General features: G+C 44.0%; 1 protein-coding gene across 1 annotated transcript in view; it reads left to right on the top strand.

Moving 5' to 3' along the window:
• LHCGR (luteinizing hormone/choriogonadotropin receptor) overlaps positions 1 to 14781 on the top strand; it is a gene marked incomplete at its 5' end in the record, with an annotated part of 61882 nt that overhangs the window by 30473 nt on the left and 16628 nt on the right. The window contains one exon of the mRNA XM_010856037.1: positions 10197 to 10265. Within this exon, the coding sequence (XP_010854339.1) occupies positions 10197 to 10265 (69 nt within the window). The remainder of the gene's footprint in view (positions 1 to 10196; positions 10266 to 14781) is intronic.

Below are 14781 nucleotides of genomic sequence, written 5' to 3'. Positions count from 1 at the left end.
GAACCAGTCTGTTGTTCCATGTCCAGTTCGAACTGTTGCTTCCTGACCTGCATACAGATTTCTCAAGAGGCAGATCAGGTGGTCTGGTATTCCCATCTCTTTCAGAATTTTCCACAGTTTATTGTGATCCACACAGTCAAAGGCTTTGGCATAGTCAATAAAGCAGAAATAGGTGTTTTTCTGGAACTCTCTTGCTTTTTCCATGATCCAGTGGATGTTGGCAATTTGATCTCTGGTTCCTCTGCCTTTTCTAAAACCAGCTTGAACATCAGGAAGTTCACGGTTCACGTACTGCTGAAACCTGGGTTGGAGAATTTTGAGCATTACTTTACTAGTATGTGAGATGAGTGCAATTGTGCAGTAGTTTGAGCATTCTTTGGCATTGCCTTTCTTTGGGATTGGAATGAAAACTGACCTTTTCCAATCCTGTGACCACTGCTGAGTTTTCCACATTTGCTGGCATATTGAGTGCAGCACTTTCACAGCATCATCTTTCAGGATTTGGAATAGCTCAACTAGAATTCCATCACCTCCACTAGCTTTGTTTGTAGTGATGCTTTCTAAGGCCCACTTGACTTCACATTCCAGGATGTCTGGCTCTAGGTGAGTGATCACACCATCGTGATTATCTGGGTCATGAAGATCTTTTTTGTACAGTTCTTCTGTGTATTCTTGCCATCTCTTTTTAATATCTTCTGCTTCTGTTAGGTCCATACCATTTCTGTCTTTTATTGAGCCCATCTTTGCATGAAATGTTCCTTTGGTATCTCTGATTTTCTTGAAGAGATCTCTAGTCATTCCCATTCTGTTGTTTTCCTCTATTTCTTTGCATTGATCGCTGAGGAAGGATTTCTTATCCCTCCTTGCTATTCTTTGGAACTCTGCATTCAGATGCTTATATCTTTCCTTTTCTCCTTTGCTTTTCACTTCTCTTCTTTCACAGCTATTTGTAAGGCCTCCCCAGACAGCCATTTTGCTTTTACTGTGCATAAGTATAATTCTACACATACAGTTATCATGTTACAAAACTGTGGCCAATACAGCCTGGACTCAAGAGTGTTGCAATCAAAAGAATACAGAGCAGCAACCAGAAATAATTTCAAAATAACTCAAATTCTTACTTTGCATCTCTTACACATCAGAAAGGAGTCTAGATCCTAGAAAAACTTCTCTAGAGTCTTTCTACTCCTCCACTTCCCTCAGGTACTGTAGCTCTTCTAGCTGTTCATAAAGCCTTTCTGACTCACCATCACCTATGGATCAGGAACTACTCATTCATCATGTCCCCTGTCAGGAACAGGGCATTTACAGAGCACTGCATGCCTTAGGATTTGGGGTCTTTCTATGTCTTTACCGAAGACACAAAAGACATATAAGACCCATGTCTTTGGGAAGCTCACAATCTCAATGGGAGAAAACATGAAAGAATAATACAAGCCAGTAGACATTCACTGTGAGTGTGTGGTACACAGAAATGAGAAGTCTTGGAGAGGTTCTCTTAGGCTGAGAAGTCAGGCTGCAGACCTGAGTGAGACCTTGCAGAATCAGTGGCACCTGTATGAGTAAATATGATAAAAGTGGCTAATATTTATATAGCACTTATGTAAGTGCCTGCTGCTGCTGCTGCTAAGTCACTTCAGTCGTGTCCAACTCTGTGCGACCCCACAGACAGCAGCCCACGAGGCTTCCCTGTCCCTGGGATTCTCCAGGCAAGAACACTGGAGTGGGTTGCCATTTCCTTATCCAATACATGGAAGTGAAAAGTGAAAGTGAAGTCGCTCAGTCGTGTCTGACTCTATGCGACCCCATGGACTGCAGCCTACCAGGCTCCTCTGTCCACAGGATTTTCCAGGCAAGAGTACTGGAGTGGGGTGCCATTGCCTTCTCCTATTAAATGCCTACACTGTTTAAAAGTACTTTTTAAAAAACTCATTTAAATCTTGCAACCCTACAAGGTAGGGACTGTCCACCCCATGTTTAGATGAGGCAACCAAGACACTGAGAAGTTAAGTAATTCACCCCAGGTCAAGCTTTAGTCTCAGACAGTCTTGGCTCCAGAGTCATGGTCTTAACCATTAATGTGGTACCATATACAGAGAAAAAGGGGGTGAACATTCCAAGTGAACATGAGCAAAAGCATGGCGGTGGGAAGGAGGAAAAGAGGATGAGGCATATCTATTGGCAGTTGGAAAAGACATTTAGATGAATGGGGGGGTGGAGGAAACACTGGATTGCAGAGCATTTTCAATGCAGGGTTAAGGGGTTAACAGCTAAGAAATAACCCTGAAAAAAAAAAGTATTAAGAAGAAACCACTCAGTAGAAGAGCTTTTATTCAAAGATCACAAATAGCCAAGACTTCCTTTGATTCTGACCTAAATCTGAAAGTAATCAGGAAAACAGTAGCAAGTACTCCTCCCAGATATAAGCACAGCCATGGGAGAGGAGTGCAACGAGAATGGGAGGAAGAACAGAAGATGGGGAAGAAGACCAATAAGAAAATGAATGTTGAGATAAGCCATGGGGCTCTATGAGTTCACACGATGGGGCCGCCTCACAAAACCCAAGGGGAAACCAACGATTTCTTCTCACACGTCACATTTCAGCATCTTGTACAGTGTACAGGAGCTGCACAGTGTTTTTATTAGGGGCCATTAACTTATTTTAGTTATGATTTTAAGAAGAATAGTGCCTACCAGCAGGGCCTAATTGCCCCACTTTTGAAGTTAACGAGGACTGCAGCTCCATCTCGCCCAGGGAGCCCATGAGGGATTGTGCCTCCATCTCCCTCCTCACTCTTGGCCCTTCATCTGGAAGGGAGTGATTAGTCATTTGCTTGGCACTTATTCTCAGCTGAATGGGCCTTTCTGTACATGAAGAATCATGTGGAGCACCCCGCTGGAAAAGGGTATTACATTCAAAGAGGAAAACCTTATTTCCTCAGCTATAAAGTTCAACTCTCTAATTAGAAAATAATGAAGGCAAGCCTTCTCTTCTCATTATTAGTTGTAGTTGAGATTTCGCTTTTTATGGAAGGGTTCCTGCCCTCCCCCCGCCCAGATCTTTACCAACTGTGAGCTCTTTTAATGAAAACAAAACACTTCACTTGATGCTGGAGAAGCTCAGTGGGGCTAATGCTAAAACTATGCATTATGCTCTTATGTCCCTTTAAAGCCATTTGCTTTTCATTAAATCTCCTCAAGAGGCTACCTTGAAATGCCCCCCACCCTGAATGAGCAGGATTTGGCTGTACCACCTTTACAATATTCTAAATGACTTGTCATACCAGGCTCAAAAAAGGAGTCAACCTTGATTCACATCTGAACTCCTCACAGAGAAGGAAAGGTCATGGCAATCAATTCTCTAAGACCCTTCAGAGAAGGGTGGCCCGGCAAAGGAGGACAAGATCCCTGGCTGCACCCTCGATGAGCCGCAGTGAGGAGATTGTTGGGCCCTCAAGTAGAAAAGCCTGGGCATTAGCCCTGGCTCTAAGTCCACCTGGTTTAAGCCAAGTCACAGACCCGCGACAAACTTTCCAATGGGACTACTCATACCTCCTCGTGCAAACTCAATTCAGTCACATTGTGACAACCACACTGTATCACCACTTAAAAGCTCATATTTAGCAAGCCGATTATTTCACACCATCATGAAAACGTGTCTCATCATCTCTTTTTAAATACTTTTTTTTTATTTTGAAAAATTTAACTGACAAATAGAATCACTTTTCATTTGTCTTTCCACTGACGAAAGGAAAGAGCAGCACCATGAACACCCCTGCACATCTCACCTAGCTTCACCTACTATCATCGTCTTGCCACATCCACGCCATCCTGTATATGTAAATATATACAACACATTTCCCTTTTGCCAAACCATCCAAAAGAAGTTTATAGACATGATACTTCCAAATACTTCAGCATTTATTTCCCTAAACAGAAACATTCTCTGGAACTACAACACCATTACACCTAAGAAAATCAACATGGATTTAATGACATCATCCAACTTATAGTCTGTGTTCAAATGAAAATGTCTTTGACAGATTTTTTTTAAAACTCAGAATTCAAACATTATCCATAGCATTTTTGCTGTTATGTCCCTTAGTCCTCCCAACCTCACCCCCTGAGAACTGCCCTCCTGACTTCCTCTGCTCTGCAAAACACAAATTCCTTTGAGGGCTTAGGCCAGTTGTCTGGACTCCTCCAACTATACTCCAACATTTAACATCCTGATTAGATGTTAAATGTCTCTCTCTGCATCAGACCAGGAGGTGCATCATGTCACGCGATGCCACTCCTTGGCCATTTGGCTGTGGAGGTACTGCCAGACCTCTTCATTGTAAGGGCATGTTTCTCCCTTTGTCATAATTCAGCAAACCATCATGGGATACTTTGAGTTCATGTGACCATCCATTGGCCAACAACCTTTCACCTAATGGTTTCAGCATTCATTCATTATTCAGTTATTATAGAGAGCTATAAAATGGTAATTTTAAATGTATCACTCCTCTACATTTATCAGCCAGCACTCTTCTGTATAAAAAAGGGGTTTTTTTTCTTCATTCTCCTCTCTTTCTCTCTTTTTAAGTATCACTACAAAACATGGATTTTTCAAAAATGTTATTCAATGTATTGTTCTCCATTGCTATCATTATTATTTTGAATGCATGTCACCTTTTTATTGTTGCATATGGTAAGCTGGCACGAACTTGGCCGTAGTGGAGGGAAACATAAAAACTCAGTACTGCTGAAAAGCAAGAGGTGTGCTCATATCAGAGGGAGGAATTCCTTGCTACAGAGAATGTGAGTCCCACAAATATGGGAGAGTTCTGATGAACATCCAAAACTAGGGTCATGGCAGCATCCAGCAGTGACCAGAGACAGTTATCCACACGACCACTGCCAGGGCCCCCACTGAAGCAGTGTCTTCATGCATGAAGAAGTATTCAGATATAAAAGGATTTCAGCAAAGTATTATAAGAAGAAAGTGGTGATTTTAGGATCCCCCTTCTTTAGGATGGTGTTTGCATGGTCATCTGATAAAAATTTGCTTACAGATATACCACCACAGGGCAGATTTTCTAGAAGAGTGTGTTAGTGATTCCACAAGGTCTGAGTCCACCATGCAGCTTCTCTGACTTCTCTAACCCCAGAGAACTTCTCCAAGACTTCTCATTTCTGCACACCACACATGCTCACAGGGAAAGTCTCCTGGTTTGTATTATTCTTTCATTACTTCATGTTTTCACTCACTGAGATTATGATCCTCTCAAGAACATGGATGGAGGAGGAAATAGCAACCCACTCCAGTATCCTTGCCTGGGAAATTCCATGGACAGAGGAGCCTGGCAGGCTACAGTCTATGGGATTGCAAAGAGTCAGACACGACTCAGTGACTAAGCATGCAAGGACATGGATCTTATGTATCTTGTGTCCTCAATAAAGACATGGGAGGACCCCAGATCCTAAGGTATGTGATACTTCCCCATTCAGTGGGGGCACTCTTTGAGACCCTGAGGATCTATAAACCTAAGCTAAGCTTTCTTCTTTGAAATCATTCAAAAACAAGTTGGCTTCATGATCTGAGTGGGAACTATGGCAGAATGTCTGAGACTGCTACTATAACCCCAGAAATACTTTTAAAGCCCCAGGAATAGTTAGGGTTTGCTATAAGGCAGCATTCAGAATTAGAGTGTCATCTGTGATGAAGTTCTAAAGCCCGAATCTTATTTTGAATAAAAAGGTGCCACTCTTTCTGAGTCACAATTTCTAACATTTGAATAGAGAACCTAGACAATGCTTTAAAGTAAGGTGCAGTTATTGTAATAGATGAGAGAGAAAAATTCATTTCTATGCCTGTGACAGCATCCTCAAGGCAAAGGAAGCCCTCCTCATTTAATTCTGACACCATGATGCTTTGGAGAAAACGATCTGAAGTGACTCTCCAGATGTTTTAAAGGGCATTTAAAGCATTCTGCAGGCTGACAGCATGAGGTTTTCCACTCACATCTGTAATTTCTCCACTCATTTAATCAAAACAAGGCAGCACATTCTATTGTCTGCAAATGTTAAGAACAGAGCCGAAGAACAGCAGCTGAAAAGGAAATAGTGAGCCAGATTCTTTGGAAAGTTGGAAGAAGCAGAACCCAGAGTATAAAAAAAAAAAATTTTTTTTAAGACAGGAAAAATGTTCAAGTACAAAAATGCAATGATGCCAACATAGACCAGAGGTGGCTGAGGGCCCCCAGGGAATGAGTACATTTGGAGCAGCCCAGGCCATTGAGCTGACCTGCTCCATCCAGGAGACTAAAGGCCCCCACCTCAGCAGAGGAGAATGACAGTTCAATTTAACAGGTCACTGCATTTCAGGACAGGCTGTTCAGAGCATGGAAAGGGACATCTTTCCCTCTGTTCTGCCAGAGATCTGGAAGCCACTGTTAAATATGATAATAATAATTATCATAGGAGCAACACACTAAGCATTTACTTTGTTCCAGAACCTAGTTCTAAGCACTTAATGTATGTATATTGTTTTAATCTATACAACAGTGTTTTGAGCTCAAGACTATTATTATCATCCCTATTTTCAGATCAGGAAGTTGAGACTCGGAGAGGTTAAGTAACTTGCCTAAAGCAACTCAGTTCATAAGCAGTAGAGCTAGGATTCAAGGGCAGGTAAGGCTTGGGTTTGGGGCTTTCAGACTTACCTGCAAGGCTGTGCTTAGAGCAATGGCACTGTAGGCCCCACAAAAAAGTCAACTGGAAGATCCTAAGATGTATCAAAAGTGGTAAGGACTGGGCATTCAGACAAGTGCTGGCAGCTTTGCTTTGCAAGAAGCACAGCAGGGACTACCTTTCCTACAATGGAGCTCCACCACTAAGAAGGCAGGACCAGACTCTGGACTCAGTGCTGTCCAACAGACCATCTGATTTGCACCATGAAAACAATGAGAGCTGCAGCATCCTATTACATACAGCCTAGGGCAAGGGGTCGCAAAGTGGCATGCCCAAAGCTCACTGGGAGAGCTTGCTATGAAAGTGCCTTTGCAGACTTCTCTGGTGGCACTGTGGTTAAGAATTCGCCTGCCAATGCTGGAGACATGGGTTCAGTCCCTGACCTGGGAAGATCCCCCATGCCGCGAAGCAACTAATTCTGTGCACCACAGTTATTGAGCCCGTGCTCTAGAGCCCAGGAGCCACAACTACTGAAGCCCGCATGCCTGTGCTCCACAGAAGAGCAAGAGAAGCCACTGCGATGAGAAGCCCGTGCACCACAACTAGAGTAGCTCCCGCTTGCTGCACCTGGAGGAAGCCTGTGCACAGCAGTGAAGACCCAGTGCAGCCAAAAGATAATTACTTGTTAAAAAGGAAAGTAACTCATGACAAAATAATACGCACTTCCAAAAAATGTGCATGTTACTGGCTACCACAGCCAGGTTCTGACTCTAGGTCTGCAGGGCACCTCGTCAGTAGGTCTGAGTCTGAATTTCTGGCCAGCAACTCCAGATGATGCTGAGTCAATGGATGGAGGAGGCAGATTCGACAAACAGTAGACTAGACTCTAAAAGATCCAATTTCAAAAGTTCAGAGAAGAGACAGGTATGATTTCTTCATCTAAAAGAGATTATTATAAAGGCATTCAGCCCCTAAGATGACAAGCGGGTGACAAAGTGTAAAAGAAAAAGAGAATTCTAGTGGGATTGTGTGGAGGAGGTAAGAAGGTTGTGTGTAATTGCACAAGACAACAGACGTAATCCAAATACCAATCCCCTCAGATTCTACAATATAAATGGTGAAGGAAACCATTGAAAATGGCATCCGATCATCCATTACCAAACAGTTAAGAGCTCATGTGTGAAACTGGAAACAGGAGAACTGTGAGAGCAGAGGGAGCCAGACAAGGCTCTTTCTCCCGTGGCAGGGCAAGGCTACTGCTGCCGCCAGCCTGTTGACTGAGCTCCTGCTAGATAATAGCATTATGAGAGATCTGGGCGGTTTACAAAATGAATTAAATACGATCCCCTGCAATTTCTGAACTCATTATTTTGTAATCTCTATATTTTCTGAATTTCAGTCTCTAAATACCATGCTTCAACACTGAGTCCCACCTATATTTACTTATATGCTGGTTTGTCTCAGCTGTGTTGATGGAAAGGAAGGGACCCTCCCCACCCCCCCACACACACTATATACATACATATTACACACAGACAGATACAATGAAGTGAAATCCTGTGCTAGTTTTATTTAACAAAGGCTAGAGAAACCTTGCCAGAGAAGGCGATGGCACCCCACTCCAGTACTCTTGCCTGGAAAATCCCATGGACGGAGGAGCCTGGTGGGCTGCAGCCCATGGGGTGGCGAAGAGTCAGACACGACTGGGTGACTTCACTTTCACTTTTCACTTTCCTGCATTGGAGAAGGAAATGGCAACCCACTCCAGTGTTCTTGCCTGGAGAATCCCAGGGACGGGGGAGCCTGGTGGGCTGCCGTCTCTGGGGTCACACAGAGTCGGACACGACTAAAGCGACTTAGCAGCAGCAGCAGCAGAGAAACCTTGCAGACAGCAGCCACCTGAGGAGTAGGGGGAGACTGTCACGTCACCCCTTCCAGGCTGTCCCTGACACAGCCCATGCAGCTGCCAGCAACACTGAAAAGCAAAGTGAGCATCTTGCCAGATGCAGAAGCTTAATTTTATGTCACACCACAGCCCTTTCTTACTTGAGTCTTAAGCCATTGTTTATGGAGAACATACACAAACATTTCCATTTGAGACTGTGGCTTTCCAACTTGGTTGGCTATGGTTTACACTGAGAAATTCATCTTATATATTACCATTTGTCCATTCAATTCATGTAACATATATTCACTGTAATCCTCCCAGGTCCTAGGCACTGTTCTACATACAGGTAATCCTGTAGTGAACAGAATAATTTGAATTTTTGTTCTCATAAAGGTTACATTCTGCTGGGAGAGGTAGACAACAATATAATCATGGGTCAGATGCTGATAAAGTAAATCAGAGAAGGGAGAGGGAGAATGCTGGAATGCTGCGGAAGGGAAGGGTGGTAAATAGGGCAGTCAGGAGAGGCCACACCAAGAACATAACATTAAACATAATTCTATAGGAGGAGGAAGAGGGGCCATGTGGATATTTCAGGGAAGAAAAGGCACATCAACCAGCAAAAGTGATGTGCTAGAAGTAGCCCCAGTCAAAGTGTGTTCTGGTCTCATTTCCACCAACTGTGGACTTTAGACAGGCCACTTTCTTCTCTGAGCCCCGTTCCTTCTTTGTAAAGCGAAAGGATGCGCCTTGCTCCTCTCCAAGTTCTTTTCTGGCTCTAACATTTCCCAGCGTCTGTGTTCTAAGGCGTCTTTGAACTCAGACTAGAACTGAGTCTTAGTCTTAGTCTGGGCAGACTAATATATATGCACGTATACATATACTTTTATGTACATAACATAAACAGTGGTGGCACAAAATGTCATAAACAGCACTGCCCTGATTACATGCAACATACTCTAATATTTTCCGGTTTCTTCTATTTCATTTTGTTAAATGCTGATTGCACCCAACTAAATTGATGTCACTATCCAAGGGGTCTTAAATAACTATTCACAGACCCTGAAATCTTGGTTGTGGAACAAAATATGGCATCACTAACACCAAAGACTCATCTAAGAAAAAGAAACAGTAACTCGGTACTGGAGCCTTCTTCTGCCCTCAGCTTTCAGTGATCCGGAAAGCCCATACACCCACACTGGCCTGGACAGCCAGAGGGAAGACTTAAGTGTTAGATGGCTCAAGCCTCCAGTTCCAGTTCTGCCACTGTTTTCTCTGACCTTAAGCAAGCTGCACGGCAACACGAAGGCTTAGGTTTCTGATCCGAATGGTGGGAATGACGATGAGGATTAACTCATAAGATATATGCAGAACATTGTGCATATATTTTATTAAGTGTTTATTACCAACCATTTAACAGATTAGTAGTGGTGCTGGTGGTGGAGATGGAAGTAAACTGGAGCAAGGAAACAGTCTCATCTCAGTGGGCCCTGAGGATCTAAAATGCTAGAAAAACTGAGCTACGTATTATAAATGCCAGTAATTATCTTAGTAATAAATGTCACAGAAAGAAGACTGTGTGATTCCAAACTGTGTTTCTTTCGTTTCTAAAATCTCTCTCCTCCCTCTTCAGAAAACTATATGGAAATGGATTTGAAGAAATACAAAGTCATGCATTCAATGGGACAACGCTGATTTCCCTGTAAGTATGTGCTTGTTTCCCCAGCTCATGAATAAAAATGAAATATTACTCTGGCTACCAGATCACATTCAATCTTCAGCAACTAACTCAGGACAAAAATAAACTTTCAACTGCCTGGTCCTCAGTGTAGCACAAGTGTTACTAGGCAACTGGCTGACTGGAAACCCCAGAGCACCCTGATATCAAAAACAGATGCAGCCTGGATACATTGAAGTTGACAGTTTGCTGAAATATTCAACACCCTCCTTTAAGCTCCTCCATCTCACAGCCCCCCTCTCTAGTCCCTTCACTTGGGTTGATGGTGTGTTAGAGGCAGCACGATTTCAGTGAAGAAATTCTTCCTCCTGGCCCCACTGCAAAGATGTTGGATAAGGCCATTTACCAGCCTAATCAGTCTCAACAGGCCCACACAGAATCCCATCTCCCTGCTGCGGGGGCTGGGGGCAGGGGTGGGTAAGGAGCTCATTTTTCACAAGGTGAGGGAGCCCTGCATTTTCACCACACCCTACCCTGGTCCCCATTGTGAACAGCCTTCAACTCTAGAGAAGCATCCCTGTTGCTTCCTTCATTGTCCTCAGCCTCTCTTTCTTTCTGTGGCCCCTTTACTAAAAAAAGTGGCTCATTCACAAAGCTGGTGGTGCAGGGGGTGGGCAGGGAGGGGTGCACTGCTTGAACCTTAACAGGTACCAAGTAAGATGACCATCACCCTACAGTTGTCGAGAGTAAAACCTTACAACATGTGAAAGGCGCAACTAAAGCCAAAGTTGAGGAAAGCAAACGGATGGAAAGGCTTTTATCATTAATAAGTCAGATGTATAAACTTGGGTTCCCCTGGTGGCTGAGACGGTAAAGAATCTGCCTGCAATGTGGGACACCCAGGTTCAATCCCTGGGTCGGGAAAGTCCCTGGAGGATGGAATGGCATCCACTCTAGTATTCTTGCCTGGAGAATCCCATGGACAGAGAAGCCTGGCGGGCTACAGTCCATGGGGTTGCAAAGAGTCAGACACAACTGAGTGACTAACACTTTCACTTATCATGTATAAACCATGGTCTTCACCAGTGCTTCTCCAACTTTAACAAACATAAGAATAACACGGAGATTGTTAACACAGAGATCCCAGGCCCCACCCCAAGACATTTTAATTTAGTAGGTCTAGGGTAGGGCCTGAAAATCTGAAATTTTAACAAGCTCCCTGGAGATGCTAATGCTGCCAGTCTGGAGTTGAGTAGCATAAGTCTAAATATAGTACACTACATACTTTAATGATAAATATTAATTAAAGACCCTATTATACTGATACCATGTTATGTAGCTTGGTGGCTAAGAAAACAGATCTAACAGTCACTAACTGGGACTGAAATTCCAATTCCATCATTTATCACCTTAATCTTGAGCAAGTCACTTAACCAGTCTAAACCATAGTGTTTCATCCATAAAATGGAGCTGCTAATGGGTTTGTGTGGAGGATAGCCCACCAAAATGAAAAGCTCTGTGTTGTATCCTCAGTACTTAGCACAGTGTGTAGCATAGAGTAGGTGCTCACTTATTATCTGTATTACATAATTAATTATGAATGAATGGTACTAAATATGATTATGTTTTCATGCACTTAACACAGGTCTGGCACATTCTAAGTGCTCAAGAAATGGCAGCTTTTTAATAGGAAGCTGTCCTTCCTATCATGGAGTAGATTTTCCCTCATTTTCTGGTGGACTTGAATTCAACGCAGGTTTCACTCTGGCCAGTTGAATCTGTTTCTGCTGAATTAAAATCAGAGGCCTATCCTCTCCGGGCACAGCACTCCCAGAGGCCTCATACTGGTATTGACGAGTGTTTGCCAGGCTTCAGCTGTGTTTGAAGGAACCTGCTATATTTTGAGATGAAACGAAGATGACTAAGCCCTGGTGTTTGCCCTGCAGGAGTTTACAGCCTAGGAAGAAACACTCCTAAATGGTATGTAAACTGTACACTAAGTAGTTACTAAAACAGAAGGCAAAGTATGGTGCCTGGTCGGAGAGAGGTAAAGTCCTCTGGGATTTCAGGGGCAGAAGAGGAGGGAATTAGAGAAAGCCTCATGGGAGACGCAGACCTTGAGCTGGGCTTAACTTGGACAAGCAGAGATGGAAGGAAAATGTGCTATGTTCAGAGGACAAGAAAAGCCCAGAGAAAGGTGCTTAGGATGTGCTCATAGCCCAGAAAATAGTAGCATTTAAAAAGTCCTAGATGTGGATCAAGGACAAAGCAGGAAGGACCTTCGATGCTGGGGTAAATAATTTGGACTCTGCTGTAGAAAACAAGCCTTTGAAAGTCCTGGGGTAGAAAGTATGAGAGGGCTGCTCAGGGAAGGTTGGTGGATGGGTTAGCAGAAAGGGCAGAGGGTTGGAAGAGCAGAGGGAAGGGGCAGACCAGGGCAGACACAGAGTCAGAAGTCCCTGAGGAGAGGGGGTACGTGAAGTCCTGTGTGGCCCTGGTCAGCTGCACAAGGAGGAAAAATTGGAGGACTGAGGGTACAATTAAGGGAACGCAATAGATGAGGAAAAGAAGCCAGAGCAAAGTCAGAGGTGAGGAGGCAGCCAGCAGGGCGCAGCTTTGGGCAGTGAGGGAAAGCAGGGCATAAGGAGGGAGGTCCTGGTCAACCCCTTTAGAGGCACTGAAACCAGTGTGGACTTAAAAAGTTCCCAAAGTCCCATTAGTATGAATGCCCCATACCTCATAGTTTCAAGAAAGAGGAAACCAAGATCACAAATCAGTTTGCCAAGAACACAAACCTATTTCATTCATTTATTCATTCAACACATCACATCTATTGAGCATCACCAATATATGAGGCACAGTGTTAAGGGCTGGGTCTGCAGCGGTACAGTGGGAACAGTCCCTGCCCTCATGAAGTTTCTAGCAGAAGAGATGGACCAAAAGGCAAAAAATAAATGAACTCATTGTAGGCAGTGATAAATACCGTGAAGGAAAATAACTCATTACTGAGATCTGAGAGACCACAGCGAGGAGACTGACTCTAGGTGAGGTGCTCAGGGACAGCCCTCACCAAGGATATAACATTTAGGCTGAGTCTTAAGGATGACAAGGGGTCAGCCCTGGCAATCATGAGAGGAAGCACATTACAGAAAGAGGGACCAGCATGTGCAAAGGGCCTGAGTTGAGCAAGAAAAGAAGTTGATAAGCTCCAAGAATTGGGAGGAGGCTGGGGCTGTCAGCAACAGGGACACTGGATGAGATCATCATGGAGATGTGTCAGGAGCAAGGCGTCAGGACTGAGGGGCCATGGGAAGGGGTCTGAATTCTCTTTTGAGGGGAAGGAGACCCACTGAAGGGTTTGAGCAGGGCAGAGGGAATAGTTTTCAAAAGAACTGGGCAAAATGTTCCAACTATAAACCCAGCCTCATTTCTGACCCCTTCCTCGTGTAGAGGCCTGTCCAGAGCTGTCCAGAACAATGACACCAGAGCACTGAAAAGTCCTCAAATATGCTAGTTACTAAGGCAGATATGGTGGAGGGGAGCAACCTCAGACGGTTACCCTCAGATACCTCCAGGGGTCCCAGAGTCCCTCCCTACCATTCCCTGGGCACCCACATTAGGGAAGCCTTGGCTGGAATCTGGGGGTTCTCCCACTGTACCTCACAAGGTCATCCTGCCTGCCTGTGTCTCTCATGCCTAGATGGCCATGCCACTTGGGAGAGTTCCCAAAGGAACCTGCAGGAAACATGGTAGATAAATTTGATTTCTTTTTGGCCGAGTTACATAACACAGAGTTATCATTATACAGAAAGATCCGAGTTTTAATAAAACATGCGAAAAGCTGTCATAAAATTTGAACAGTTAATTTGACCTGGCTGACACGAGGATTATTTGCTCACAGAGCCTGGTTTCCATGATTTATGACCACAACTGAACATAATTAAAACAAACCAAATCAGGAAGAAGAGCCAGGGAGGTTTGGGAAGGAAATTTTCTTTTGATTTAGATTTTAAATACCAATTGACTCTGACAACCTCATTGCTTTGAAAGTGGAAATATACCCAGGGGATGGGACGATGTGAGACGGACGGGTGCATTGTGATGAAAGGGCTGAGGCTTCCCAAGGAAAATGCTTAGTAGAAGCATATGGAAAACAGCCACCAATGGGTGAAATGCAGGGGCTTTTGCAGTTCTTAAATGGCAAGGGTGATGTGGAGTCTTGCAGAAAGATGATAAAGAAGATGTAAAGCTATGAGATGAGCTGCCTAATTACACAGGATCTTGCAAGGGAGGGGCAGCGGGTGTTGGTATATTTCTTTCACCACTGTAACAGTGCTACTAGAAGAATCATGTCCCGTGTTCAAAATCATCATGCCAAAAACGAATGGGCACTGTGCCCATTGTCCAGGATTTTCCAGAAAGTTCTTTGAAATACCACCCTTCTCTTGTAGGAAGAAAGTGATCAAAAGTTTGATCTGGCAAGTCTGAGCCCAGGGACTCCTTTCCCAGCCCCCTTGTCCATCCAGAAGGGCCTGTGCTT

The sequence above is a fragment of the Bison bison genome, unplaced genomic scaffold (assembly GCF_000754665.1).
Source record: "Bison bison bison isolate TAMUID 2011002044 unplaced genomic scaffold, Bison_UMD1.0 scf7180017864370, whole genome shotgun sequence".
Taxonomy (NCBI): Eukaryota; Metazoa; Chordata; class Mammalia; order Artiodactyla; family Bovidae; genus Bison; species Bison bison.
Note: the sequence above shows the minus strand (reverse complement) of the source record. Positions and strands in the feature narration are given on the sequence as shown.